This window comes from Chanodichthys erythropterus, chromosome 15, assembly GCF_024489055.1.
Source record: "Chanodichthys erythropterus isolate Z2021 chromosome 15, ASM2448905v1, whole genome shotgun sequence".
NCBI classification, from domain to species: domain Eukaryota; kingdom Metazoa; phylum Chordata; class Actinopteri; order Cypriniformes; family Xenocyprididae; genus Chanodichthys; species Chanodichthys erythropterus.
Genome location: NC_090235.1, coordinates 29,494,372 through 29,518,458, shown reverse-complemented (window position 1 = coordinate 29,518,458; position 24,087 = coordinate 29,494,372). Strand labels below are relative to the sequence as shown.

The 24,087-nt window shown below is 36.4% G+C and overlaps 3 protein-coding genes, 1 long non-coding RNA gene and 8 other non-coding genes across 17 annotated transcripts in view; 1 reads left to right on the top strand and 11 right to left on the bottom strand.

The window, feature by feature from the left end:
- Positions 1 to 4,103, bottom strand: part of vars2 (valyl-tRNA synthetase 2, mitochondrial) — a 32,862-nt gene extending 28,759 nt beyond the window's left edge. The window contains exons 1-8 of one of the 3 annotated variants that reach the window (XM_067411206.1): positions 3,898 to 4,103; positions 2,927 to 3,143; positions 2,764 to 2,845; positions 2,492 to 2,592; positions 2,161 to 2,282; positions 1,937 to 2,003; positions 1,733 to 1,830; positions 786 to 867 (exon numbers count right to left, since the gene is read on the bottom strand). In XM_067411206.1, the coding sequence (XP_067267307.1) occupies positions 786 to 867; positions 1,733 to 1,830; positions 1,937 to 2,003; positions 2,161 to 2,282; positions 2,492 to 2,592; positions 2,764 to 2,845; positions 2,927 to 3,139 (765 nt within the window). In that variant the 5' untranslated portion in view covers positions 3,140 to 3,143; positions 3,898 to 4,103. Of the gene's footprint in view, positions 1 to 785; positions 868 to 1,732; positions 1,831 to 1,936; positions 2,014 to 2,160; positions 2,283 to 2,491; positions 2,593 to 2,763; positions 2,846 to 2,926; positions 3,144 to 3,897 lie in introns of those variants that run through there. The other 2 variants (XM_067411205.1, XM_067411207.1) reach the window with 2 other exon arrangements.
- Positions 4,104 to 4,397: 294 nt separating this feature from the next.
- On the top strand, positions 4,398 to 8,029 carry ppp1r11 (protein phosphatase 1, regulatory (inhibitor) subunit 11). Its single transcript, XM_067411209.1, has 3 exons — positions 4,398 to 4,661; positions 6,094 to 6,202; positions 6,497 to 8,029. Exons 1-3 carry the CDS (start codon positions 4,584 to 4,586, stop codon positions 6,676 to 6,678), a joined length of 369 nt encoding a protein of 122 aa, XP_067267310.1. The 5' UTR covers positions 4,398 to 4,583; the 3' UTR covers positions 6,679 to 8,029.
- Positions 8,030 to 9,673: 1,644 nt separating this feature from the next.
- Positions 9,674 to 18,025, bottom strand: c15h6orf47 (chromosome 15 C6orf47 homolog). Its single transcript, XM_067411300.1, has 2 exons — positions 16,171 to 18,025; positions 9,674 to 11,112 (listed from the first exon to the last, which is right to left on the bottom strand). The coding sequence occupies exon 1, from the start codon at positions 17,144 to 17,146 to the stop codon at positions 16,199 to 16,201; it is 948 nt and encodes a 315-aa protein (XP_067267401.1). The 5' UTR covers positions 17,147 to 18,025; the 3' UTR covers positions 9,674 to 11,112; positions 16,171 to 16,198.
- An 874-nt stretch (positions 18,026 to 18,899) lies between these two features.
- On the bottom strand, positions 18,900 to 24,046 carry LOC137037616 (uncharacterized). 4 transcript variants are annotated; one of them, XR_010897297.1, is made up of 12 exons: positions 23,991 to 24,046; positions 23,682 to 23,727; positions 23,099 to 23,157; positions 22,820 to 22,879; positions 21,043 to 21,103; positions 20,755 to 20,818; positions 20,471 to 20,529; positions 20,191 to 20,254; positions 19,926 to 19,968; positions 19,777 to 19,844; positions 19,533 to 19,595; positions 18,904 to 19,349 (listed from the first exon to the last, which is right to left on the bottom strand). It is a non-coding gene; the product is annotated as an uncharacterized lncRNA (long non-coding RNA). The 4 variants fall into 4 exon arrangements; XR_010897298.1 differs by having other exon boundaries at positions 18,900 to 19,354; positions 23,682 to 24,020; XR_010897296.1 differs by having other exon boundaries at positions 18,905 to 19,349; positions 23,682 to 24,020.
- Positions 19,667 to 19,733, bottom strand: LOC137002280 (small nucleolar RNA SNORD52). Its single transcript, XR_010891813.1, has one exon. It is a non-coding gene; the product is annotated as a small nucleolar RNA SNORD52 (small nucleolar RNA).
- Positions 20,036 to 20,102, bottom strand: LOC137002288 (small nucleolar RNA SNORD52). Its single transcript, XR_010891819.1, has one exon. It is a non-coding gene; the product is annotated as a small nucleolar RNA SNORD52 (small nucleolar RNA).
- On the bottom strand, positions 20,323 to 20,389 carry LOC137002287 (small nucleolar RNA SNORD52). The gene has a single exon (XR_010891818.1). It is a non-coding gene; the product is annotated as a small nucleolar RNA SNORD52 (small nucleolar RNA).
- Positions 20,600 to 20,666, bottom strand: LOC137002286 (small nucleolar RNA SNORD52). Its single transcript, XR_010891817.1, has one exon. It is a non-coding gene; the product is annotated as a small nucleolar RNA SNORD52 (small nucleolar RNA).
- On the bottom strand, positions 20,888 to 20,954 carry LOC137002284 (small nucleolar RNA SNORD52). The gene has a single exon (XR_010891816.1). It is a non-coding gene; the product is annotated as a small nucleolar RNA SNORD52 (small nucleolar RNA).
- On the bottom strand, positions 21,177 to 21,243 carry LOC137002283 (small nucleolar RNA SNORD52). The gene has a single exon (XR_010891815.1). It is a non-coding gene; the product is annotated as a small nucleolar RNA SNORD52 (small nucleolar RNA).
- On the bottom strand, positions 22,950 to 23,016 carry LOC137002289 (small nucleolar RNA SNORD52). Its single transcript, XR_010891820.1, has one exon. It is a non-coding gene; the product is annotated as a small nucleolar RNA SNORD52 (small nucleolar RNA).
- On the bottom strand, positions 23,227 to 23,293 carry LOC137002282 (small nucleolar RNA SNORD52). Its single transcript, XR_010891814.1, has one exon. It is a non-coding gene; the product is annotated as a small nucleolar RNA SNORD52 (small nucleolar RNA).
- Positions 24,047 to 24,087: the final 41 nt, after the last annotated feature.

The following is a 24,087-nucleotide window of genomic DNA, read 5'->3' as shown; positions in this document are numbered from 1 at the left end:
GCATTAAGGTTCTATTTAAGTGGGTCTAAAAAGTTCAGCTAATTGCATTTAATATAAATGTGAACTATAATACATTTTCATTTAAATGCAAATAACATGTAATTAAGTGTCAGATAATATTACAAGAATATAATTAAGTGTGAACTGTATGTAAAGTATATTACATATATTACAGTATATTTAAATCAGGGGGGCCCAACCCTGATCCAATGGATGTCAATGAAGGAGATGCTTCACTACGCTGAATAAACCGCTTTTGTGAGGAAATAGTTTATCACTTAATGAATCGACATTCCATCGGCTAATCTTCAACATGTTTGCTCTTAAACATTCATTTTGGATATCTCTTCCATTGACATCCTTTTTAGAAAAAAGGCCTCTGGTATTCTTCCTTGCGTACCACAGCATTAGCAGGCTTTACGCTTTTTTTTTTGTTGTTGTTGTTGCTAACCTTGCAGGATTGCCTTCATCTGGCTTTGATAGATCTCTAGGAACAGGAATGGGCACCCATGATTTACATAATAATACTCTTTTTAAAAGTATGTTAAAGTGTTTTGTTTGTTTGTTTTTTTTTGTTTTGTTTTTTGAGAACATTAACCAGTGCTGTGTGTGCTACTGTTGTCTAATGCACATTTTTGCAAATGTTGTTGGATATTATCTAGATTTCCTATACATACAGACAAAATATATACTGTGCACAGTACACATACTGCAGGAATACAGTACCACAGTAGTATGCTCTTCCAAACAAAGCCAATGTGAACTGAGGAAATCCTTTTTATTACCGGGTCCATCGTAAAACAGGCTCTGCTCCAGTCAAGAGATGCACCCAGTTTTCTCAGCTGATGATAAATCTCATCTCCCTTTCTGGAGAGAAAAAAAAAAAAGACATTTAAAATGACATAAAGCCAAACATTTAGGTTGAATTAAAAAAGACATCCCTAAACAGTTACCGTATGGAAATGGAAAATGTAATAGATAAGCAGGCCGTAAACCACTGAAAGACTGATATATATGGAATCAGATATAAATAAATAATGTAATTGCAACATTTTATTCACAATTCTGTACAATTTTATTTCTAGCAATTGCGAGATATAAACTCACAATTCTGAGAAAAAGTATTTTCTCGCAATTCAGACTTTAAGATACTCAATTTATTGAGTTTATTTCTCACAACTGTGAGACATAAACTTGCAATTGCAAATTATAAAGTCTGAATTGTGAGAAAAAGTATTTTCTTGCAATTCACACTTTATAATACTCAATTGCAAGTTTATTTCAAACAACTGTGAGATATAAACTTTCACTTGCGAATTATAAAGTCCTAATTTGCGAGAATACATTTTTATTTATTTATTTCTCACAATCTTGCAAACTGTGAGATATTAACTTGCAATTCTGACTTTTTCCCCCCACAATTGTCAGATATAAACTTGCAATTGTGAATTATAAATCCTAATTTGCCACTCTTTTTCTTTTTTTCTTTTTTTTTTTTTTACTTTATTTCTCACAAGACTGCAAACTTTTTTTTTTCCAGATTTGTGAGATATATAAATTGTGAGATATAAACTCACAAAGTCACAAATCACTAACCACAACTCACAAAAATCATAATTGTGAGATCAAAAGTCGCAATTATCTGATTTATTTTTTATTCTTTGGCAGAAACAAGCTTCTATACATATAAACAGAAAATAAGGACAGCAAAAAAGGAGAGACGCAGACTCACTCATTTTTCCATCTCCAGACCTGTTTGAGGAACTCCTCTCTGCTGTAGTCCTGTCTGCACTTCCCCTGTTCCCTCAACAGCTTCCTTTCCACAACAGACTAACACACACAGGCACGTCAGAGAGTATTCTAAGCAGCTAATATACATAGAAAATGCCACCTCAGCATCCTCTTTTGCCATTTCACATATGTAGAGATGGGATACCTGTGTTGCAATCCCAGCATGGTCACAGCCTGGAACCCACAGCACCTTGTAGCCCTGCATCCGTCGCCTGAACGGTCGAAATTTGAAAAAACACAACATTTTTTCAAAATATTATAATATCCAACATAATATTGGACTCTGACAAAATGCCCATTTATAGATTTTTTTTATATGTATGTATCGTTGATGAATTGTATATGTAAGGAGGTTTCTTAAAATAGTACCAGCGAGCAAAAGCATCTTCTATAGCCACTGTCAGTGCATGTCCGAGATGTAAAGTGCCGGTCACATTTGGCGGTGGAATACATAAGGAGAAATATTTATCAACAGAATGGGGCTGTTTACTCTGAAGAATAAGGAAAAAAAAACTTGGTTAAAAACATTCTAATATGTGCAAAAATCATAAAGAGGCAATAAACACGATAAGTGCTGCTAAAGTTTTAGACATCATTTAGACATATTGTTTAGTTTAGACTTCTGATTATCTTATTGAATTAACAGATTATTGAAGAATATATAAATGTACAGTATATAGAGATGTAACTGCTCCTTTACATGCTGCTCAGGACTGAAGAATCCCTGTTTCTCCCACCATTGATACCAGCCAAACTCCACATATTCTGGGCTGTAGGACTGTGGGAAGGGCAGAGTGGTGTCTAAAAGAGAGGATGTTTGGGAGACATGGGAATTACAGAGATAGGGATGATAGCATTAAGCATCTATAATAACTGCATTAGACACAAACTCCATCAGTGGAAAAACCATCCAGAGCTTCAATGGACAGTAACACAAGAAGAAGAAGAAGAGGAGGAAAAGCAATCTGTTACCTTTCTTCTCTCCAGGTAAGAGTGCAGCATTATAGGTTATTTTCTCTTTATCTGACCAGCTCAGTCCAACATCATTCACATCCTAAAAGGGTTAAAGGGTTATAAGGCTTGAATGGTTTTAAACCAAATTAAATGTGCACTATTTTAATTATGTATAACCCACACTACTGAGTATGGCCTTCTCCCGTGCTCGTCTGCGTTTGGCTTTCTCGGCTTGTGCCCTGGGATGATGTGAAGGCTGTGTGTTAGATGGGGTTTGAGAGCAGAGTCTGCATCCCCATGTGCTCCAGGCCCTCTGTAGATCTCTGCTCCAGATTCTGGGTGACACCACATGCACACACTTCCACATGTCCTGAAATCTGGAGCGCTTAAGCATCAATCTAATGTAGAAAGACAAAGGAAATTTGTCAAAATGTGACCCAAAAATTGGCTAAATAATAGTAAACAACAATTTAATTTGTGCATCACATTTAAAAATTAGTAATAAATCTTTTTTTTTTTTTTTTTTTAAGACATGACACCATTGTATTTTTTGTCATGTACTTTGGAGTCAGTGTTGTTCTTGTTAACTACAACTATATTAAAATGAAATGAAATAAAATATAAACATGAGATGAAAAACTCAAACTTATATATATATATATTGAAGTTTGAATTTTTCATCTCAATTTATATTTTATTTCATAAATAGCAACTGACTTAAATATGTTTAAGAACTAAAAATAAAAAAAAATAAAATAAAATAAAAATTATTGGAGTTATATAGAATTTAGGTAATTGCAATAAACCTAAAAACAAAATAAAATATATTCGAAATATTACACACACACACACACACACACACACATATTATATATATATAACACTGCATGGAGTACCAATGTAAATACAATGGAACAATATGCTAAGCATTTACTGCAATGGTATAACAACAACACAAAAACAAATAAAATGTGAAACAAACATGCAGAATAAAAGCGGTTTGATAGCGATACAGTTGATAAGGTTCGTTTATATGAAAATATTATGAATAAATGCGTTCTGCAACTTCATTAAAGGCATTCTTTACACATCTAATCTTATGATCATCAGAGAAAACCAGCATATTGTAAATGACAGATAAAAGGAACGTACCTTCACTCGATGTGTGCAGTCACTGGGCGCAGACATATTGCGGATACGGCATTGATTTTTCCCACTGCTATATTTAGGTCTAAAATTATGTATAACTTAAAATGTTTTGATTAAAAACACACATGAGTGACAAATCAAAAAGCTGCGAACAATGAAAGTTTAATTACAGTGGATTATATTTCCTTCTCGATATATAAGATCTTGTAGCGTCCGCTGTTTCCTGTCGGATAGTTTATAGAGGAACACTCAACGGTTGCGTCTCAAAAGCTAATAAGCTGCCTATCTAGACCGCATTGCTACGCGTCAAGTGTGCTTTTGCGCTGTCTGAGATCGTTAATTGTTTGGCGTGTTTCGAGTAAACAGCGTATGTAGACATAAAAATTCAGCTGAGCTGACTTCAAACGTAACTATGATTCCACAAATCTAGTTTAGGTAGTCCGCTCACTAGTTTTTGAAACACAGTCAACTTCAGAAACCGGTCCGTCCATAAATGCGTCGTTCCGATGAGTGATTAGACTAGTGCAAATTCATCTCATGCATTCATCACAGGTTCACATAGCGTCTAGCTCGACATTCTGACACGACAACCGACAACTGAATATTTGTTTTTTAATATTCTCTAAATTGAACCAGACTTTCGTCGATCGAGCGCATCTGGGAAGGTTTATTCGGGTTTCATCAGTGCTATGGCGGAGGTACAACGTACATCGAGTGAGACGATAACGGAGACCGTTCAGACGGGCACACCACCTCCACCGCAGCAGGTATCCTGCCCTAGTTTCTATAGACACCATCACTAACCACACTTGCACGGAATAATTCAGCTACAAGAACCGAGACCTATTTTAAATAACTAATCGTTTTATAGTTAGCATATCGACTAGTTTAAATAGACTAACTAGATACCAGCATGAGGCCTGTTTAGTAGTCAACATGTCAACAGCAGGGTTTATGTGCTCAACTGGTTTGGCAGTGTTATGATCATAAGTTAACCCCCATCACAACGAAAATATACCTGTTAATCTTTTAACATATACACCTTAGAAAATTGTACCATGGTAAGCACTGTTTTCAGTTTAGTTACAGTAACTGGTGTTGTTACTGCCTTAAAAAATGATAGAAAAAATGTGAAAGGTTTTTTTACAGCACTTACAAAGTACTGGGATAGTTCCAATTATAGATAACTAAAATCATAAGACAAACAAAGCAAAATTGTTACTTGAAATAAAAGAAATGTTAACTTAATAAAATAACAAAACACATACAATTTCCACAACAAAAAAATTAAAATGAAAACAGAAAAAAAAAAAAAAAAAAATTAAAAATATGAATAAAACCTATAATAGTGTCTCACTTGGTGGTACTATGCTACAGTTAGTATCAAATGGTTGTACTATAGAAGTATTTTTTTATGTACAATTGTATATTTTATTTATAATTTTTTAAATATGTATGTAATATAAAATCACAATTGCTGTCTACACTTTATTGTCTTCATAATGTTTGACAAAATATACTTGCAGGTTATACGATAATATTTAATGATTACCATGAATATATGATTTATATACCGTAATACATGGTATTCTACTACAGTAATTCGAAGAATACACTGTATTGCTGTGGTGTATGTCTAACAGACCTTGTTGTAACCATAGTACATACTAGTAAGATCCCATGTTAATTTATCGCGGTTTAACAGTAGTAACACAAATTAGTTTTATGGCAGAAAGAAACTATGGTTGCCGTGATAGATTTAGCTATCATCAAAGCTATTAATGGTTGCTCATAACCATAACAACGTTGAATAATGTCTGTAAGGGGCCGTTAACATGACAAACTGAAAACAGAAACCTTTTTATGCATTTTGGGCATTAATTTACACGACAATGGCGTTTTGGGCGCCTGAAAACAAAAATACCGATGCATTCTACAAAAGCGTGGGTGACATCATGCGCATGCATATTACATGTTCAGTCTATTGGCTCATAATGTTTCTTTACAAAGTGACATCGCCACCTACTGGCCTGGCATGCATAATTCAGCTTTTTTTATCGTTTTCTTGGATCCGTGTGAACGGGGTTCATTATGACTGTTGTCTTCTGCACACGAAAAACACAAAGGAAAAACTTTTCTGTTTTTAATACATCGTTGTCATGTAAACGTGCCCTGATATTCACCATATGATGGTTTCAGGAGGGCAGAAGCTTGACCATCAAGCTCAGGAAAAGGAAGACGGAGAAGAAAGTGGAGTGGTCCAGTGACACGGTGGACAATGAACATCTAGGCCGGAGGTCTTCAAAGTGTGAGTCTGGGTTTATTAGTGTGGCGCTCCGATTTACGGATGGTCGTTCAATTTATGTATTTATTGAGAATTTCTTGTATAACACCAATTCTGCTTAATACTTGGAAAAATAGTGTAGGACAAGCAGATCTGGGCCATTTCAAGTCAGCTTTAAAATAGCTGACCTTGAAAATCAGGTTTAGAACAACCTGCATCAGTTCAAAGCAGCCGATTTAAATGTCTCATTTCTTGAAATAGAACGTCTTCAGCGTATTTGTTTTTCACGGTCTTCTAAAAACACTTTGATATGTCCAGGTTGCTGTATTTACGAGAAGCCCCGACAGTTCGGCGAATCTTCCTCGGAAAGCGAGGGGGATGACGAGGAAGGCTGCGGAAGTGCGCACTGCGTTCTGGGACATGGGAGAAGAGGCCACGGACAGAGGGAGGGCGGAGGGACCACAACGCCACCTAGCTCTGGGGGAACAAACCCTCACTAGAAGATAATGGGAGTCGTTTTGGAGCGAAGGGTAACGGGCGGCACTACATTCATAATCCCTCATCCTCACTCACACTGAATTACATCACACCATCACTGGGTGTCGAAAGCTTTTTGACGAATGAAAGCTTGTAGAGCAATGCAATGTGATTCCTTTTCCCGTGGTCATTAGTGTGATGACTTTGGGAAGACTAAACCTTTTTTGTGATCTGAATGCTGCGGAAAATTGATATTTGTTGTACATAGGACATTGGTTTTTATTTCTTTTTGTAAAATCTATATTTATTTGTTTGTGTTTAACTTTAACTTCATCTTACCAGTTCTGTGTCCACAAACAATATTTTAATGAATTAAAAACCTTCAAATATAATTCGGGAAGGTTATACCTCCTTGCGAATTTAAAAGGAATAAATGCAGTATAAAAAAGGAATTTTATATCAAATGTAATTTGCCTTGCTGTGTCACAATTCTAGCAGCAGTATTTCTTCATATCACTTTACCACTTCAGGAAATTCAAGCGTAGTAAATGTTGTGTGCTATAGTGAATTCAATAAATGAGATTTCAGGAACTCAACCTTTTTGAATATATTAACAAGGGTGCATTAAATCATCTCCATTATTTTTCATAAGTTTGATTGAGATCTAGTGAGACTCCCCTCTGACAATCAGGCTAGTGAGAGGCTCGGCATGTACATAAAAAGACATTAAAAAGTTTAGTAAAGTGGACTGAGAAACATCTGAATTCATTCTGAATGCGAGGTGAGAACGGCACCTTGGTCATTACCCTAAACTGATGAAAATGAAACCGCAGCGAAATTAAACAGTGGGATACTGATCTGAAAATGTGTAGATTTGGCAGTTATCCTTTCATTCTCATGCTTTACATGAAATACAGGGGAGAATTTGTTTGGTGTGTGTGATTGAGAAGATCACCCTTTGACATGTAAGGTGCCTCATGTCATCCTGGTCACTATGGCTGCTTTTATTTAGCAGAAATTGGTATAAAATCCAACTATTAGTGGGAGAGGTGCATGCTATCAGCATGGTGTATAGTAGTTAGACTTGAGCTTTAAGGACTGATTATATGTGGTTATAAAGAGCACGGGAAGGTGCATGACAGAATGCTGGACAAGACCAAAATGCACATAGCATCATCTCTCCACCGATGTCAGATACAGTTTACAGTTGATTCCCATCAGTCATCTGTATCCCAGCCTTCACATGCATCTGTCGTCCCTTTACTGTAAACGCACCTGTATGTACATAGAAAAGGTCATAGAGTGGATTTAACATGAATAAACAGATGTTAAATTATGTTGTTTATATCTATTAAATGCTTAATGGCAACTTGATTGTCTCATCACTGTTTGACTCCCTTCCTGATTCTGTTCGGTCCTCATATCTGTATTTATGTAATGATTCAGTTGATGCGTTATTAATTGACCTAAGAAGCTTTGGTAAAACATTTTAGAGCGGTCATGTGTAAAATGACAATCATTATTTAAGTATACATTAGCAGCACTGAATGGAGCTGTGGATGAATTTTATCATCAACTAAAACTGTTTTTTTTTTTTTACAATGATTAGACATGATGCTTTGGCATCTATCTAAAATAGAAAAAGTTTTGAATAAGTTGGAATACTAAAATTACTAAAACATAATTAATTAAAACTAAATGTATTTTTTTTTTTTAAATGGTAACACTTTACAATAAGGTTCAACTAATAATGAACTGCACTTATACAGCATTTATTAATCTGTTAATGTTAATTTCATCATTTATTAATAAATTATTAAAATCTTGTTAACATTAGTTAATGCCCTGAACTAATATGAACAAACAAACTATTTTCATTAAGTAACGTTAACAAAGATTAGTAAATACAGTAAAAAATGTATTGCTCTTGGTTAGTTCTTGTTAGTTAATATATTAACTAATGTTTAACTAATGAACCTTATTGTAAAGTGTTACCAAAAAAATAGTAAAAATGACAAAAAAAACAAACAAAATTACTAAAAATTTAACAAAAAAAATAAAATAATTTGAATGAAAGCACATTTCAAAATACATACTATAAAATTATACTAAAATAACTGCTGTAGATTTAATATAATATACATAATAATATTAGAAATATAAGGGAACGTAAAACTGTCATTTCCAGGCCTGGAGAAGTGTCGGAAATGAATAAAATCTTTAAACGTAAATTTCTATAGTGGAAATATTTTTCCTTTTTCTGCTCAGCTCTAAAATATATTGTATAGAATTTTCTCAAGAGTGTAATCAAATGATTTTTATATATAGATTCTAAATATGAACAACTGGAAAAATCATTAATTGTTCAAAAAGTTTGGAAACCCTGACACCAATAGAGTGTTAGGGGTACTTTTTCAAGTAACTAGTAAAGTAATGCATTACTTTTAGATTTACAACAAAATATCCGAGTTACTTTTTCAAAAAAGTAACACAAGTTACTTTGTTTTCCCATTTATAGACTGGCCTGAGAGAAATCAGGTATAACGTTGCTTTAGCCTAAAGCTTATTCTTTCATTTTTTATATGAAAGAGCCTTTACATTTGCCAAAAATAAAAATTGTATTCATTTATTTTTTTGTTAAAAATCAAACAAGCAAGCCCAGCCCAGGTGAGAAAAAGGCAAAAGTAACGTAATACATTACTTTTCATAAAAAGTAACTAACACAATTAGTTACTTTTTCAGGGAGTAATGCAGTATAGTAATTCATTACTTTTAAAAGTAACTTTCCCCAACACTGCTAATAAAACCCATCTCAAGTGTTCCATTTTTTATTTTCCTAATAACCATGGTGGCCATCTGTTTAATGACACAACAAATTTTGTTTAGATTTGAGATTTACGTAAACATCAGTACAACCAAAATGAATTTTTGGACCACTTGAGATGGACTGAATCCATCTGTGTCAGTTCATAGAAGTCACTACATAGACAAACATACTCCAAATATGAAATATGGGAAAAGGAAGTTTATTTTAGATGTAAGGACTATTAAAGACTCAGTGTGCAGCACTTAAAAGCTGTAGATGTAGATCTCTATGTGTCCCACAACCTAGGTACTTCTATCCTTGAGCTGTCATCCATTTCACTCTACAGCAGACATTTCTATTCACAGCCGTCTGGTTTCAGCAGTGGCCCGCACTTCAATAGGCTTACAAAAATAAAAAAAAAAACACATTTTTAAGAACCTTATGCATATTCTTGCATTGCCCAAGGTTGCAGTGAACCAACAAATCTAGCGCTATATTTTAATGCTTAAATAACTGACATGAAAAAACAAGAAATTGATGAGCCAGTACCAAAAAAAAAAAAAAAAAAAAAAAAGCCATTCACAACATAAGAAAAGCATTTCACAAGTTTTTCATTGTTCTATAGTATCATGCATAGATAAAACGCTATCTGTGGAACACATTCAGGAGGAGAAAGCTATTCTTACAAGCGCGAGACACGTTTGTGCAACAAAGCATTAGATATTAAGCTTTCAGTATGCAGTTGTGCAAAATTACTTCTAATTTCATTACCCATAATTCCCTGTGAACTGGCCAAAGTACCAGATATCATGAGGCACAAAAGATAGGATAATCAACTGAAATATAAATGAAGCAAATAAGAATGACAATACATCTGAAATCAATCAAGACATGCAGTTAATGCAGTAATGAAGCATACATAAATATATGTCAAACACAGTGGTTCTATTGACATAAGGAAGTCGTGATTTCACGAACAGGTTGAATGAATGAAAATAATACAAGTATAGAATAATGTAGTGAGCAGGTTTGCTGTGTGTAAAAAGTGTTTTAAGCCATTTTTCTGAAATTTAGCATCCAATTGCACTCAAAAAGTTCACTAAGATTGTCCGTGAGTGGACTAATGGACTGAATAAAGGATGAGAGGTATAATGGACTCAATCCATTACACAGAAGAGCACATTAAAGAAATGAACAGTCCAGAGACTCCGTTAGAGGCAACATCGAGCTACGAATAAAGTGACACATGCGGATTTGCATTACTTACAGCGTGGTGTTGTAAAGGTGTTAATCACCAAATAAAATGAATGTTTTGTTACAAACAACTAGTCATTTCACTGCATAACCCTTCAGAATCACACAATATTCCACTGAAAGTCTCAGTGAAATTCCCTGACAATCAATCATTGCTGGTTCTTCAGGTTTGTAGATGATGTCCTGTGGCAGATGTTGTTTTATCACTGTGGCTGTAGATTCTAGTGTTTTACTCATCCACTTCTCCTGCTGGTGTTCTATGTCAAAATTGTTTTGGGAAAGAAAAAAAGAAAAAAATTCTGGTAGAATGCTGGTAGATTTAGGGTGCTCTTCAATCCCTCATTGTAAGATGTTGGTGGTCGGTGTTGAGAGATCTAGGTACGGGACTGTCAGCAACCTGTGACAGAAACAGATGGTTAATGACAGTTGCATTATGCAATATGATAATAGATATTTGTGTGTTCTACTTAACTTGAAAGGAACAGTTCATTCAAAAATGAAAATCCTGCCATAATTTACTTGCTCTGATGTTGAGCTATGCTGGAGGGAATATTGATTTAGATTCGGGTCTGTCTGTTGCAGAGTTTTTGTATGACTTCAGAATACTTTAAATATAGAAAACGAGTTGTATAGACTATTTTTATGACTATTTGTATGATTGTTGCTTTTTGAAAGGTGATTCAAACATTCGTTGTAATTGCATGGCAAAGAAAAAGCAGTACAAGCTTCATAGTTTCTTTTTCTGTGAAAGCCAAACAGAAAGTCACATGAGTTTAAAACAACATAAAGGTGATGATTTTTGGGTGAATCATCCCTTTAAGCAATTGAGGTCAAAACGTTTACATCTGTTCAAAAAATTAACCCTCGTGCTGTGTTTGGGTAATTTTGACCTGGAAAGGATTTTCTTTTTCCCAAAAATGTTAATGTTATCGCATTGGACTAAAACTTACTGACTTCGCTCACCCAGGGCAGGGTATAACTAGCCTGACTACGTCAGACTTCCTACTTCCGCTCAATTTCATTTCGCTTCTGTACTCAGTCTGATACAGCGTCAGAGCTTTCTGTTTGCCACCGGTCTGGAAACAGCCGGGCCAATCAACGAACAGAGGGTGGGCTGAGAGCCGTGACGTAGATGTTAAGCGCCGAGTTTTACATTGTAGGTTAGAGAAATCGAAAACCGAAACGACCGCGGAAATGGGAAACGAGACACGGGATGCAATTCGCTCTGTTATGGAGAACATTCAACTATTTTTCAAACTGAAGCCAGAACAAGAAGAGTGTTTGATAAACATTTGTTTTATCATGTGTTTACAACAGGTTTACTGTGGAAGTTCAATCATAGATTTGAGTTCGATGCATGATGTCTGTGCTTCGATGCGGCTGTACAGGCGCATAACATACGTCATAACTAAACGTATCTGATTGGCTTACGGGTAACCAATGATTTTAAACTTCAGACAAGCGCCCCCTAGCGAGAGAGAAAACACTTCTCTATTATGCCATTCCAGACTCTGTCTACGAAGCAGAGTGAAGTAGCAGAGTCTGGTATTACCAGGCTAGGGTATAAACACTTCCCAAAAATAGCTTAGAGGTTTTAAACTTATTTAAACTGACTGATAGTAGGTGGCCTCATTGATCTGAGCTTATATTGGTCAAAAATGGCCATCCATTGAAAATGAACAGGTGAGATTGAAAATAAGGAGCATGTTCATGTTCACATACACATGTGTGCTTGCAAAGATAAAGGCCTCGGAACTGTGCATACACAAATAAACTATTTTGAGTATTATAGGCTTTTGCCTACGATCAACGGGTCTCATTCATGAAACACGAGCAGAACGAATTTTTGTGTAAATTGTGTGTAAAGTGGTTCTGGTGTAAATTTTCGGATTCATTAAAATGTTCGTATTTTCCAAATGTTAGTTGGTACGAAAGAAATCTACACCTGCTCCCAGCCACGCGTAAATAGTGCGTTTAACATCCCAACGTTTTGCTCATTAATAAGGCTGCATTTTAATTCACCTTAATAAGGTATATATTTACACAGCATTTTTTGAAAAAATATTATATATAGTAATTACATAAATTTTTTATTTTTACTTTTATTGTGAGAGCCAGTAATATTATCTGCAAACGGAGCACTTTAATCAAATAATTAATTGATTTCAATAGGGCTGGGCAACAAATGGCCCCAAATGGCCAAAATCCTTCGTTTGGTGTCATAATATGATGCCCATATATAGTTGTCAGTCGGATTTAATGGGCGGGATTTATGGTAATTGAGAATCGTGCACGCGCGTCCCACTTACAACTGATTGGAATTCATTAACACACACACACACATTTCACTATTTGTGAATAAGGAGAAGAGTTTTCGGGAAGGTCTCTTTACGCGCAAATCACTCACATATTTACTCGTATATTTACGAATGTTCATGAATGAGACCCAATCAGTTTTAAAAATAAATACAAAACCTGTCCTAATAGAAAGAAAACAAGTTGACAAAAAGATTGAATCCAATATTTGGTGATACTGGACTTTGTTCCATTTTGTACAAGATAAAAGCATTTCAAAACTTCCTGGTTAAACATTAGTTAACATTAATATTTTGTAGAATATTAACAAAATTATCCATAAATAATGTAAAAATCTGTTCTAATTGAAAAAAAACAAAAACAATTTGACAAAAAGATTGAATCCAACATTTGGTGATAATATAGCATAACGGGCGATTTACAAGCAATTTTTGACCGGGAAGGTGGGAACCCCAAAAGTGTTAGAGTTTTGAACAGCATAAGGGTTAAAAATCACATTATTATTATTGTTATAAAGACAATGGCAATATATAATTTACACCCCCATAAACATTCACTCTCTTTGTCTTAGATGCATTTACAAAGATTGTCCTCCCCCAGAGATCATATCAGCAGGGAAATGATGTACAGCTTAAAACCCCTAGCAGGTTTCACAGCTCTATGAAAATGTCACATTTGTTTTCTCTGGTTGAAAAACATAAAAAACCACAAGCCCCACAGGAAAGGCTGAGACTCTTCTAAAAAAAAAACATGATGCAGAGAAATAGCCTTCTAAAAAATCAAACTGTAATTCATAACTGAATGTTCTGTTGAAAATATGAGTAAAATCCATGGTGTTGTGGGTTGTTGCCAGTGTTGCCAGTTGCTAGGGTGAAGTATATGGGACGAAAAAATTTTTTTTTTTTTTTTTTTTTGCCATTATTGCCTTTATTACAACAGGACAGGAAGTTGACAGGAAATGAAGTTGGAGAGAGAGGGGGACGGGATCGGGAAAGGTCCATGACCGGGACTCACACTCGGGATGCCCGAAGTGCAACTGCACTATATGTCAGCATGCTGCCCACAAGGCTATTGGTGCCGACTAATTAACACTCTGAGGTCTGAGGTATCGCCAGCGATACCACCGCGGTTTTTTTTCTTACCAGTGTGAAAGAGACTCAAAATACTTTTCAATGTTACAATTAAGAGTTATACACCATTTTAATCTGTGGAATATCTTCTTTTATTTGTGTACTCAGAGTAAAAACAAAATCTTGTGCTTTTTGCAAAATAAAGAAAACTAACATGATGCGTGATCTCTCGTCTCCCTCGGAACGAAGTCCAATCTGATAGTTCTCAGAAAATGAACTGTAACTTAGTGAATACTGATCACCAAAAAATTATTTAATTACCTATAACTTATGTCTAAAGAAACATTGAAATGTCAGGTTTTAAATCATGTAAGTCAAATAGAAAACAAATATTCTCTGTTTATGTAATCTGTATGACAAGAGAGCCATGTCTGAAATCCGTGATTCAGTTCATTATCCACTAATGTGGCCACGCCCACGGAGCCAGCGCTATTCAGACGCAAATTCCGTCAATACATGCATTCATCGTCTCAATCGTGTATTTATTGTTTTGAAAAGTGTTTTGAATAGCCATAGTTAGCGATCTCTGTCCTCTGTTAGTTCGGTTAGTTCCTGGATTGCCTATTCTTCTTTAGCAGGCATTTGTGGACTAAAGGTGCACAGAGCGCCCTCCGGCTGCAAGTATGAATTGAAAACACAGTATCCAGCGCTCATAGTAATGACAATAAATCCTGAATAAATATTACTCCTCTGTATAGAAAATTGACAAACATATGAGAATCCATCAATATTTCTCCAAATGTGCATGCTTTTAAGCTAAAAGCCTATATGAAATGCCATAGAGGTAACATAATTGTTCAGACACTTTGCATCCCACAAATACATTATATTTTAAAGAATATAATAGAATACCATTATTTTAAATTGTAATAATATTTCACAGTATTGCTGTTTTTTCTGTATGTTTGATATACACCACATGATCACAGAGGGTTTTTTCACAGCCTACCTGACTGAAAGAGCTCATTATTATGCAAGTCATTTCAGGTCATTATTATGTGATTCTTTTGTCTTCTCAGGTGTAAATGACCCATTATTCATGATGATTCATGCCTCCATGCATACATGTCAAAACTTCTCCAGGCACCAAATCAGACTCCAGGGGGTTAACCATTGTCAGAGAAACGTGAATACAAATGTGTTGTTAAATTATAGAAATATTAAATTAAAAGGCAGTACAAGTGAATATTTTATGCAGAGATGTTCAGCTGAGAATACCTGATTTAAGCCGGGGACACACCTAACGATTAGCTGAAACATTCTAAGACTGAACTGAACACACAAACCGATTGTTTCCTTTGACTGGAGCCGATTTATATATTTACACATGGAATTTGAACACCGACTGTAATCACAGACTGAACGCAACTGGCTCTGACTGAACGCGTTTGAGCGCGATCAGTCATAAGTATCAATTTACATTCATAATCGGCCTTACAATCGTTAAGCGTGTGCGCGGCATTAGAGAGTAATGGCACACCTCTCTTCAACAAGCCTCGAGATTTGAGGTATATTTTGATGTCTAGCATAAATGCTGCAGGACACGTTGCGCACCAAAGTTTAATACTTATGTTAAAGGGACAGTTCACCCAAAAATGAAAATTCTGTCATTTACTCACCATCAATTTGTTCCAAACCTGTATGGTACCAAACAAGTCGGTAACGAATGTTGGTAACCAAACAGTTCATATGCCCCATTTTTTTTATGATTTATTGAGTTTTTTACCATTCTATGGAAGTTAAAGGTTCCATCAACTGTTTTGTTATATATATTACATATTCTTCAAAATATCTTCTTTTGTGTTCAGCCTTAAACACAAGGGTTTAAGGATTTCTTCAAACCCATAACCCCAGGTACGATTAGTAAAAGTGATAGTTGGCTTAGCAAATTACACTAAGGGTTGGATAGCTTCATACAATGCATAACTAGATAAAAGGAAAGTCTTTTCCTTGACAACAGCACAGGCAAAACAATAAAACAAGCTCCATGGGCAGAAACTGCTACTTACCCAGTTTTACCTCACTTTTCCTAGGTCTTCAACTCCTTTGTTTAACTCCATTTTTGATTTCGTCAGTGGTCTGCTGTGGCTTGTTCTGCTCCCATATGTCGTCCTGTTCCTCCTCACCCTCATTGACCTCACCGTCACCTTTCCCATCATCCTCCTCTGCCAAAGCCTCACACTGGCGTACGCTGACAGAGATGACCAGGGCTTGCACGATACCATAGATGAAAGCAAACTGCAGCAGGTACTCCTGTACTGCCCACAGCAGTCCGGCCATCCCGACAGATGACACCAGAAACATGGCCATCCCATGGAGCCACAGCTTCAGAGCCCCTTGCACCCCCAGCACGTCCAAAATGATCTTGGTCGGAGGGGACACAGTACTCAGGAAGCCCACCACAAACAAATCAAAGAGGTGGCGGAGGAAATTAAAGCAAATGTTGTAGTGTTCAGGCAAAATTTCCCCCGTCCACGAGCGAGAGAAGAAGCGAAATGCTGATGCCTGCCGAGACAGCGGCGTGGGGGATGGCGGGGGCGTCCCATAGTCTGATTCCCCGTCGACTTCATCAGAGTCCCATGTACCTTCATTCCACCCGGCACATTTCTGCTGCCGGAGCCCGGTGGACGTCGACCACCGGGGCCAAAAGAAGTATCTGGATGGAAGCATTCTCCTCCACCAGCGTGAGGAGCTCTGGGCCGCTGCTTTCTCAGTCTCAACATCAGGACTCATCGCCCGAAGCTCTTCTACTTCCAAAGGCTTAAAATTCTCTTCGGTCTCCCAGAATTCCTCAGCTTGTGTCTTTTGGTCCTTTTTGGTATTGTCACCCCTCCAAACCCAGGTAGTAAGTCCCCATAAACTCCATCTGCTTTTAATCTGACTGTCCGTTGCTACGGGTTTCTCTGGTTTGGTCTTACTGCCCCAGGACGAGTATAGATTCACTGGACTGACCCACCCCCAAACTCGCCCTACAACTGCGGTCATGTCGGCACTATTACTTTATAATGCACTAATAGGAAAATTAAAAAACTATAACATGAATAAAGTGGCAGTCTGTGAAAAGGCTAATATAATTGTTAATTAAACTGTAATTAACTGTAGCATTAAGCAATAATATGAACAGGTATTTCTTAATCTAATAATATACGTTAGCTATTAAAACGTGAAAAACGACGGTTAGTGTCCCTTTAAGATAACATATAAAGTTTTACACTGCCACAAGTATAAGGCATCTAAACAATGACACCTCAACAGACCTGTATTAAGGCGTGTTTGTATTAACAAACGAACCAGAACATAACTTACAGACCACACCCTTGCAAATCACTCGATGACAGGAAGATAAGTTAATTAAAATGAAAAAATAAAAACAAAAAATATCACTGTGGCAGTAGGGTCTCATATATTTTGTGGTCTACAAATATTTTCCTCGGGCGAAACGGCGTCGGTTAGCATGTCTGAACAAGCCGATCGACTCCACAACTTTATACGCTAAACTGTGTCGATGTCGAACAGCGAAACACTATCGACCGGATAATCAAACATACTTCCGACGTGAAATCTTTGATAGATAATAATAATTGACGGTTACATCCTCAGGACATCACAGTCCCTCTGCTTCAGATGCAAAAACAGTTACGATCACTTATCGACGCCAGCTTCACATTCCTGTTCATACCGTCCGCACTGCACTGCACAAACTTAAACGTTTTAACAAATAAACAATTGTAGATAGAGTGCGAAAATAGAGACCAGTGTACGTTAATTCCAAGAGATTCCCAGCGTTTTGACAGAGATAACTGAGAAAATGTAATTAAAACTGTCTGTGCAAAGGAGCTGGCTTACTTGACTAGTAATGGGAAATCCGACTCGTTCCCGCGAATCGATTCTTTCAAATGGTTCATTTGAATTGTGTCATCTCGTGGTCCCTCCTTGCTCGAAAGCGTCTCAAAGCCATATGTTATGTACGCATATAATGCTATTCATTGCGATTTTTTCCGTTACAAATCACCCATGCGGGCTGAATGTGGAATAACATACTATTACTGCATTTAGCAGACGTTTTTATACAAAGCGACAATACAGAAATAAGCAATTCGTCTAGAGAGTGCACAATATTTGTGTACAATGCCAAGTTTATTGGAAAGACGAAAGCTTTTAAATAATAAGAGAAGTTACTAATATGCCATTCCGAATCCGAAGTCTCATACTACAACTTTTACTTCATACGAGAAATATGCTAAAAAAAAAAAAAAGCTCAATTTCAGATTTTAATCAGCCTCTTTCACTCTTCTCTGGTCAAACCTGACTGTAGGTCATGAACAGATTCATTGAAAAGATCCGACTCAGAATAAAGATTCGGTCACAAATCTGGCGTCATTACGCACTAGTACGTGAAGAACAAAATCATTACATTGTCATCACTGACCCAATGACCTTCACTCTGGAGATTTGCTGCAGTCCGTGTGAACTATTAAAGTCTATTAATAGTCGTGCGCGTTTGTTACAAAGTAGACCAGCCGCAAAAAAAAAAAAAAAAATTTAGGGAGTGAAGTAGCGTGAAGTGAAATATGATAAACGCCACCACTAACAAAAGCAAGTTTCCATAATAAGAGTCCTGTGTGATCGCGATCAATCAGTGGGATTACATGCAGAATTCACCAAATCCATTTTATTTGAAGTGTTATACAAATTGATTCTTAATATCTCAATTTTTTTTTAAATCAGGCTGCACACCAGATATTACATGAATAACCAAATTCATACTTTAAAGGTTTAAACCATTGCAAAATTAAATTACGTTGGTATAGGGTGTAAATCAACTACATTGTATGAATGCTACTGTACTGTTAAAATGACTGCATTTGAGAGCATTTGCACTAATATTAATCCATTATCCAGCAACATGAATAAGATGAAGGCATACCATTACATGCAACAAAAACAACAACAATATATAATTGTGATTTTTATTAAAATGTAAAAGTAAACTCAAATTAGAAAGTGCAGTTTACAAAAGAACTGGAAAGTGAAAAACAATTAAGCAGTTGCTCCTCAAACTGTCCTTGGAAATACAACAGCACTGAAACAACTGTTTAAATTGATACACAATACTACGAAGTAGCTTGACATTTCCCCATTGTGCTGCAAACCGATCACAACTCCTCTTCTGACATGACTTCGGCTGCTGTCCTTAAAAGAAAACAAGTGCATTAGATTACAAATGAGGAAAACAAAGTGTATCAGTTGTCCGTCAGTGTTTCAGTGCGCCGCGAGAAAGTTACTTCATTGACTTTCAGTGTAACCGAACTACGCATTCATCATTAACACGAGTTATAACCAAAGCTAGGTTTATTGGTCCATTACTTACACGAATCTGCACATTCACATGCATATACCCATCTTTGGCACGTAATTCTGGTATCACGTCAACCTAAAAAAAAAAAAAAAAAATCAATGTCAATAAGTTCTTCATAACAAATACATGTTCATAATCAAAATCTGTGCTCAGAGAAATGTGTAGAGCTTCATGTTGTCATCAGAGACTCTAGTCTATTGAATCATCATTGCACATCACTGATAAAAGATCAGCACTGTTAGGATACAACACCAACCTTTATGTAGAATCATGGGCTCAAGACATTTTAACATCTATGTTGGCTGCAAATCTTTTGCTGAAATCCTTGAAAAGAAACAAGTTGTTAGAACTCATCATGGGCCACACTTGCAAAGTCATGAGAATAAGAAACACGTCCTTTCTTACCGGTTGTCAACTGTTGCCATCAACCATTCTGTTGGAATCCAACCTGAAAAAAATATTGACAATTAGGGACATCCAAGCCACTTCTTTTCAATCCCAAGCTGTACTGCATGTGTTCAGTGCACTATAAAGAGCTTCATGGGTAAATCAGAGACTCTAGTCTAATGAATCATCATTACATGCAATAATGGACAATAGAGCATAATGCTTTCCTTTAAAAAGAAAGACTAATTGTTAAAGGTTTTCATTGGCACAAACCATTTCTTACCCATTGGTTGTAAACAGTTGACATCAGCTACCTGGCAACATCTTTTTTTCTTCTTCCATCCAACCTGTAAAAGTTATTTTGACATTAGGAACATCCAAGTCACTTCTATTCAATCAAAAGGTGTGCTGCATGTGTTCAGTGCACTATAAAGAGCTTCATGGGTAAATCAGAGACTCTAGTCTAATGAATCATCATTACATGCAATGATTGAAAATTGGACAAAAGGTTTTCCTTTTTAGAGGATATTGTTAGAGATTCATTGGCATTAACTATTTCTCACCCATTGGTTGTAAACGGTTAACATTAGCTTCCTGGCAACATCGGTTTCTCCTATCCAACCTGCAAAAGTTATTTTAACATTTAGGAACATCAAAGTCATTTTTACTCAAATCACAAGCTGTACTGCATGTGTTCAGTGCACTATAAAGAGCTTCATGGGTAAATCAGAGACTCTAGTCTAATGAATCATCATTACATGCAATAATGGACAATAGAGGAAAATGCTTTCCATTAAAAAGAAAGACTAATTGTTAAAGGTTTTCATTGGCACAAACCATTTCTTACCCATTGGTTGTAAACAGTTGACATCAGCTACCTGGCAACATCTTTTTTTCTTCTCCCATCCAACCTGTAAAAGTTATTTTAACATTTAGGAACATCCAAGTCACTTCTATTTAATCACAAGGTTTGCTGCATGTGTTCAGTGCACTATAAAGAGCTTCATGGGTAAATCAGAGACTCTAGTCTAATGAATCATCATTACATGCAATAATGGACAATAGGACAAAATGCTTTCCTTTGAAAAGAAAGACTAATTGTTTGAGGTTCTCATAGGCATAAACTATTTCTTACCCATTGATTGGGTAACGGGTTAACATCAGCTACCTGGCAACATCCATTTCTCCCATCCAACCTGTAAAAAAAATAATTAAGTATTTTAACGTTTAGGAACATCCAAATCACTTGATCTCAAGCCATACTGCATGTGTTCAGTGCACTATAAAGAGCTTCATGGGTAAATCAGAGACTCTAGTCTAATGAATCATCATTACATGCAATAATTGACAGTAGGAAAAATGTTTTCCTTTCAGAGGAAATTGTTAAAGATCTTCATTGGCATTAGGCTTGGGTATCGAGTATCGATTGGAACCGGGACTAGCTTTGCGATTTTCCCGGAATCGTTCAAAAGTTTAAATTTCGATTCCTAGTTTCGATTCCCAGTCCGCCGACTGGAAGAAGAAACCGCTTAACATCAACGAAGAAGCGTCCACCGAAAGTGTTGGCATAACAGAGCGAGTCGAACATGGATAGCGTGCGTCAGCGGTCCAAAGTGTGGCATAAATTTTCTAAATAGAACGAAATCTCGGCAAAATGCAACATTTGCGGCAAGATTGTTTCGTGCATAGGAGGGTGCACGTCAAACATGATAAAGCACCTCCGAGTTCATGGAGTAGAAATATATAAATGTCTTTGATGCGCTGCACCGACTGTCCTCCGCTGCCTCTTCCTCTGGCTCCGACCCCCAGCCTGGCAATCCACGCGAGATCCGATTTTTTTTGTATCCGATCTGAGCCACTTCCAAATGTGGTTTTAAATCCGATACATATCCGATCTCTGAACATGCAACCTATGTCTAAACACGCATATCCGATTCCTATTGTAATTCCAAGCCATCAAACGGCGAGGTCGGCACGTTTGCTCACTAAAATATAACTTCAATGTTGTATTATGAAGCAGACGTGCATGTATGCACTCGCACTAAAAATTCGCAGCTCAATATTAATGTGGGAACTTTGTCTAACATGAAAGAAATTGCGCACACACATATACCGGTATTCAGCAGCTTCGCACGCGCGCGCTCTCTCCCTTGCTCGCTCGAATTCATTCAAAAAAACGGAATTCTAAAACTAATAAATGTAGATAAAATATCAAAAACACAAATTACCTTTATTTTCCGGTCTATATCCGTTCAGTCAGAATTCGCGCTGCAATACACCCATGACAGCTGTTAACTTATCCATTCTGACAGGCTAATCATGGCCACTCCATGAATTATATAAATAATTTTAATAGCACGGCCATTCAAAACCCAAGGATCTACTATGTGCATTTAAAAGTATCAGTGATGATCATTTTGGGGCAGGAAGTAGCCTAATGTAAACAGATATCGATACCAGTCGCGTCTAAAGTGAGTGTAAACACACTGGCCAAAAAATCGGATATGGTCAAAAGATCGGATTTGTGCATTAAGACTTGCAGTGTAAATGCAGCCATACACTCATGTGTAAATGTGTTTTCAATATATTCATAATTTATAATATTTATATTCAAGTTTATAGATTTGATATTTATATTGTAGTTGAAAACAGTCCTGTGAGAAATTCATATTAAAGTTCATAAAAAGTAAAAAGTTCATAGAATTAATTGATGGAGAAGGTCAGACTATTTCCTTCAGAAAGACCGTTGGTTAGCTAGCTCATTTAAAATATCTTAACCTTTTTTTGACCCTGCCTCTTAAAAGAATCGGAATCGAGAATCGTTAGGAACCGGAATCGAAACAAGGAATCGAAATCGGAATTGTTCAAATTCAAACGATACCCAACCCTAATTGGCATAAACCATTTCTTACCCATTGATTGGGTAACAGTTGACATCAGCTACCTGGAAACATCTTGTTCTCCCATCCAACCTGTAAAAGTTATTTTAATATTATAGAAACATCCAAGTCACTTCTTTTCAATCAAAAGGTGTGCTGCATGTGTTCAGTGCACTATAAAGAGCTTCATGGGTAAATCAGAGACTCTAGTCTAATGATTCATCATTACATGCAATAATTGATAATCGGACAAAATGTTTTCCTTCGAAAAGAAATTGTTAAAGGTTTTCATAGGCATGAACTATTTCTTACCCATTGGTCGTAAACAGTTAACATCAGCTTCCTGGCAAAATCGTATTCTCCCATCCAACCTGTAAAAGTTATTTTAACATTTAGGAACATCCTAGTCACTTCTACACAAGAACAAGCTGTACTGCATGTGTTCAGTGCATTATATAGAGCTTCATGGGTAAATCAGAGACTCTAGTCTAATGAATCATCATTACATGCAATAATGGACAACAGGGGTTTTCAATATTTTAGATGCCACGGACCCCCAAATATGATTCTGCAATTTAAAAGTATGTATAAAGACCCAAATTATGCAGTGAACATAGGTGTATAATATTATTTGGGGAAAAATATTTTCTATTATGTAACATTACTTCTCAGTATAGTACTTCTCAACATAGTACTGTAATTTGAATTTAATATATACAAAATCACATTTATTTAATAATTTTATTTAGTTAAATATTATTACTATAATTGATTTTTACACTGCTTTTCTCTCAACTCTTCCACGGATCCCTTCAACTTGTGGCACCTGGAGGTCCCCGGGACCCAGTTTGAAAACCCCTGAAAGAAAATTAAAATGCTGCAGTCTCATACTTACATGGAGGTTCTTGGCGCTTCGGCCCATTTCTTTGCAGTTTGGTTCCCTAACACGACAACATTCAGGATTAGTAAACATTAGCAAACAATGAACATAATATTATCAAGTCATATTCAATTAAGCATGTTGGTCTATGGACTAAATGTGTCTACGACCACGAGGGCGAGGCCATAAGCGCCTAATCTTTTTGCAGCTCTTCGGTTCGCGTTAACGCACGGGCTGTCGGCGTTTCACAACAAATGTAAACAGATGGCACTAAACTGTGTTTTTGGTATTTAACACAAAAATACAAAGTCCGTTCACCTTTACCTCAAAGACTGCAGCATCCGCAGAACGGGATCGCGCTGCGTCCAGGGAAGGTAATTTAAGGGGGTCCTAATGCTGCAGGCAGGGTAGCGAAATATTT

Coding starts and splice junctions, on each gene's coding strand:
- c15h6orf47 (XM_067411300.1), bottom strand. CDS start 17,146: ATGACCGCAGTTGTAGGGCGAGTTTGGGGGTGGGTCAGTCCAGTGAAT.
- ppp1r11 (XM_067411209.1), top strand. CDS start 4,584: ATGGCGGAGGTACAACGTACATCGAGTGAGACGATAACGGAGACCGTT. Junction 4,662..6,093: donor CACCACCTCCACCGCAGCAG/GTATCCTGCCCT, acceptor TGATGGTTTCAG/GAGGGCAGAAGCTTGACCAT. Junction 6,203..6,496: donor AGGCCGGAGGTCTTCAAAGT/GTGAGTCTGGGT, acceptor TGATATGTCCAG/GTTGCTGTATTTACGAGAAG.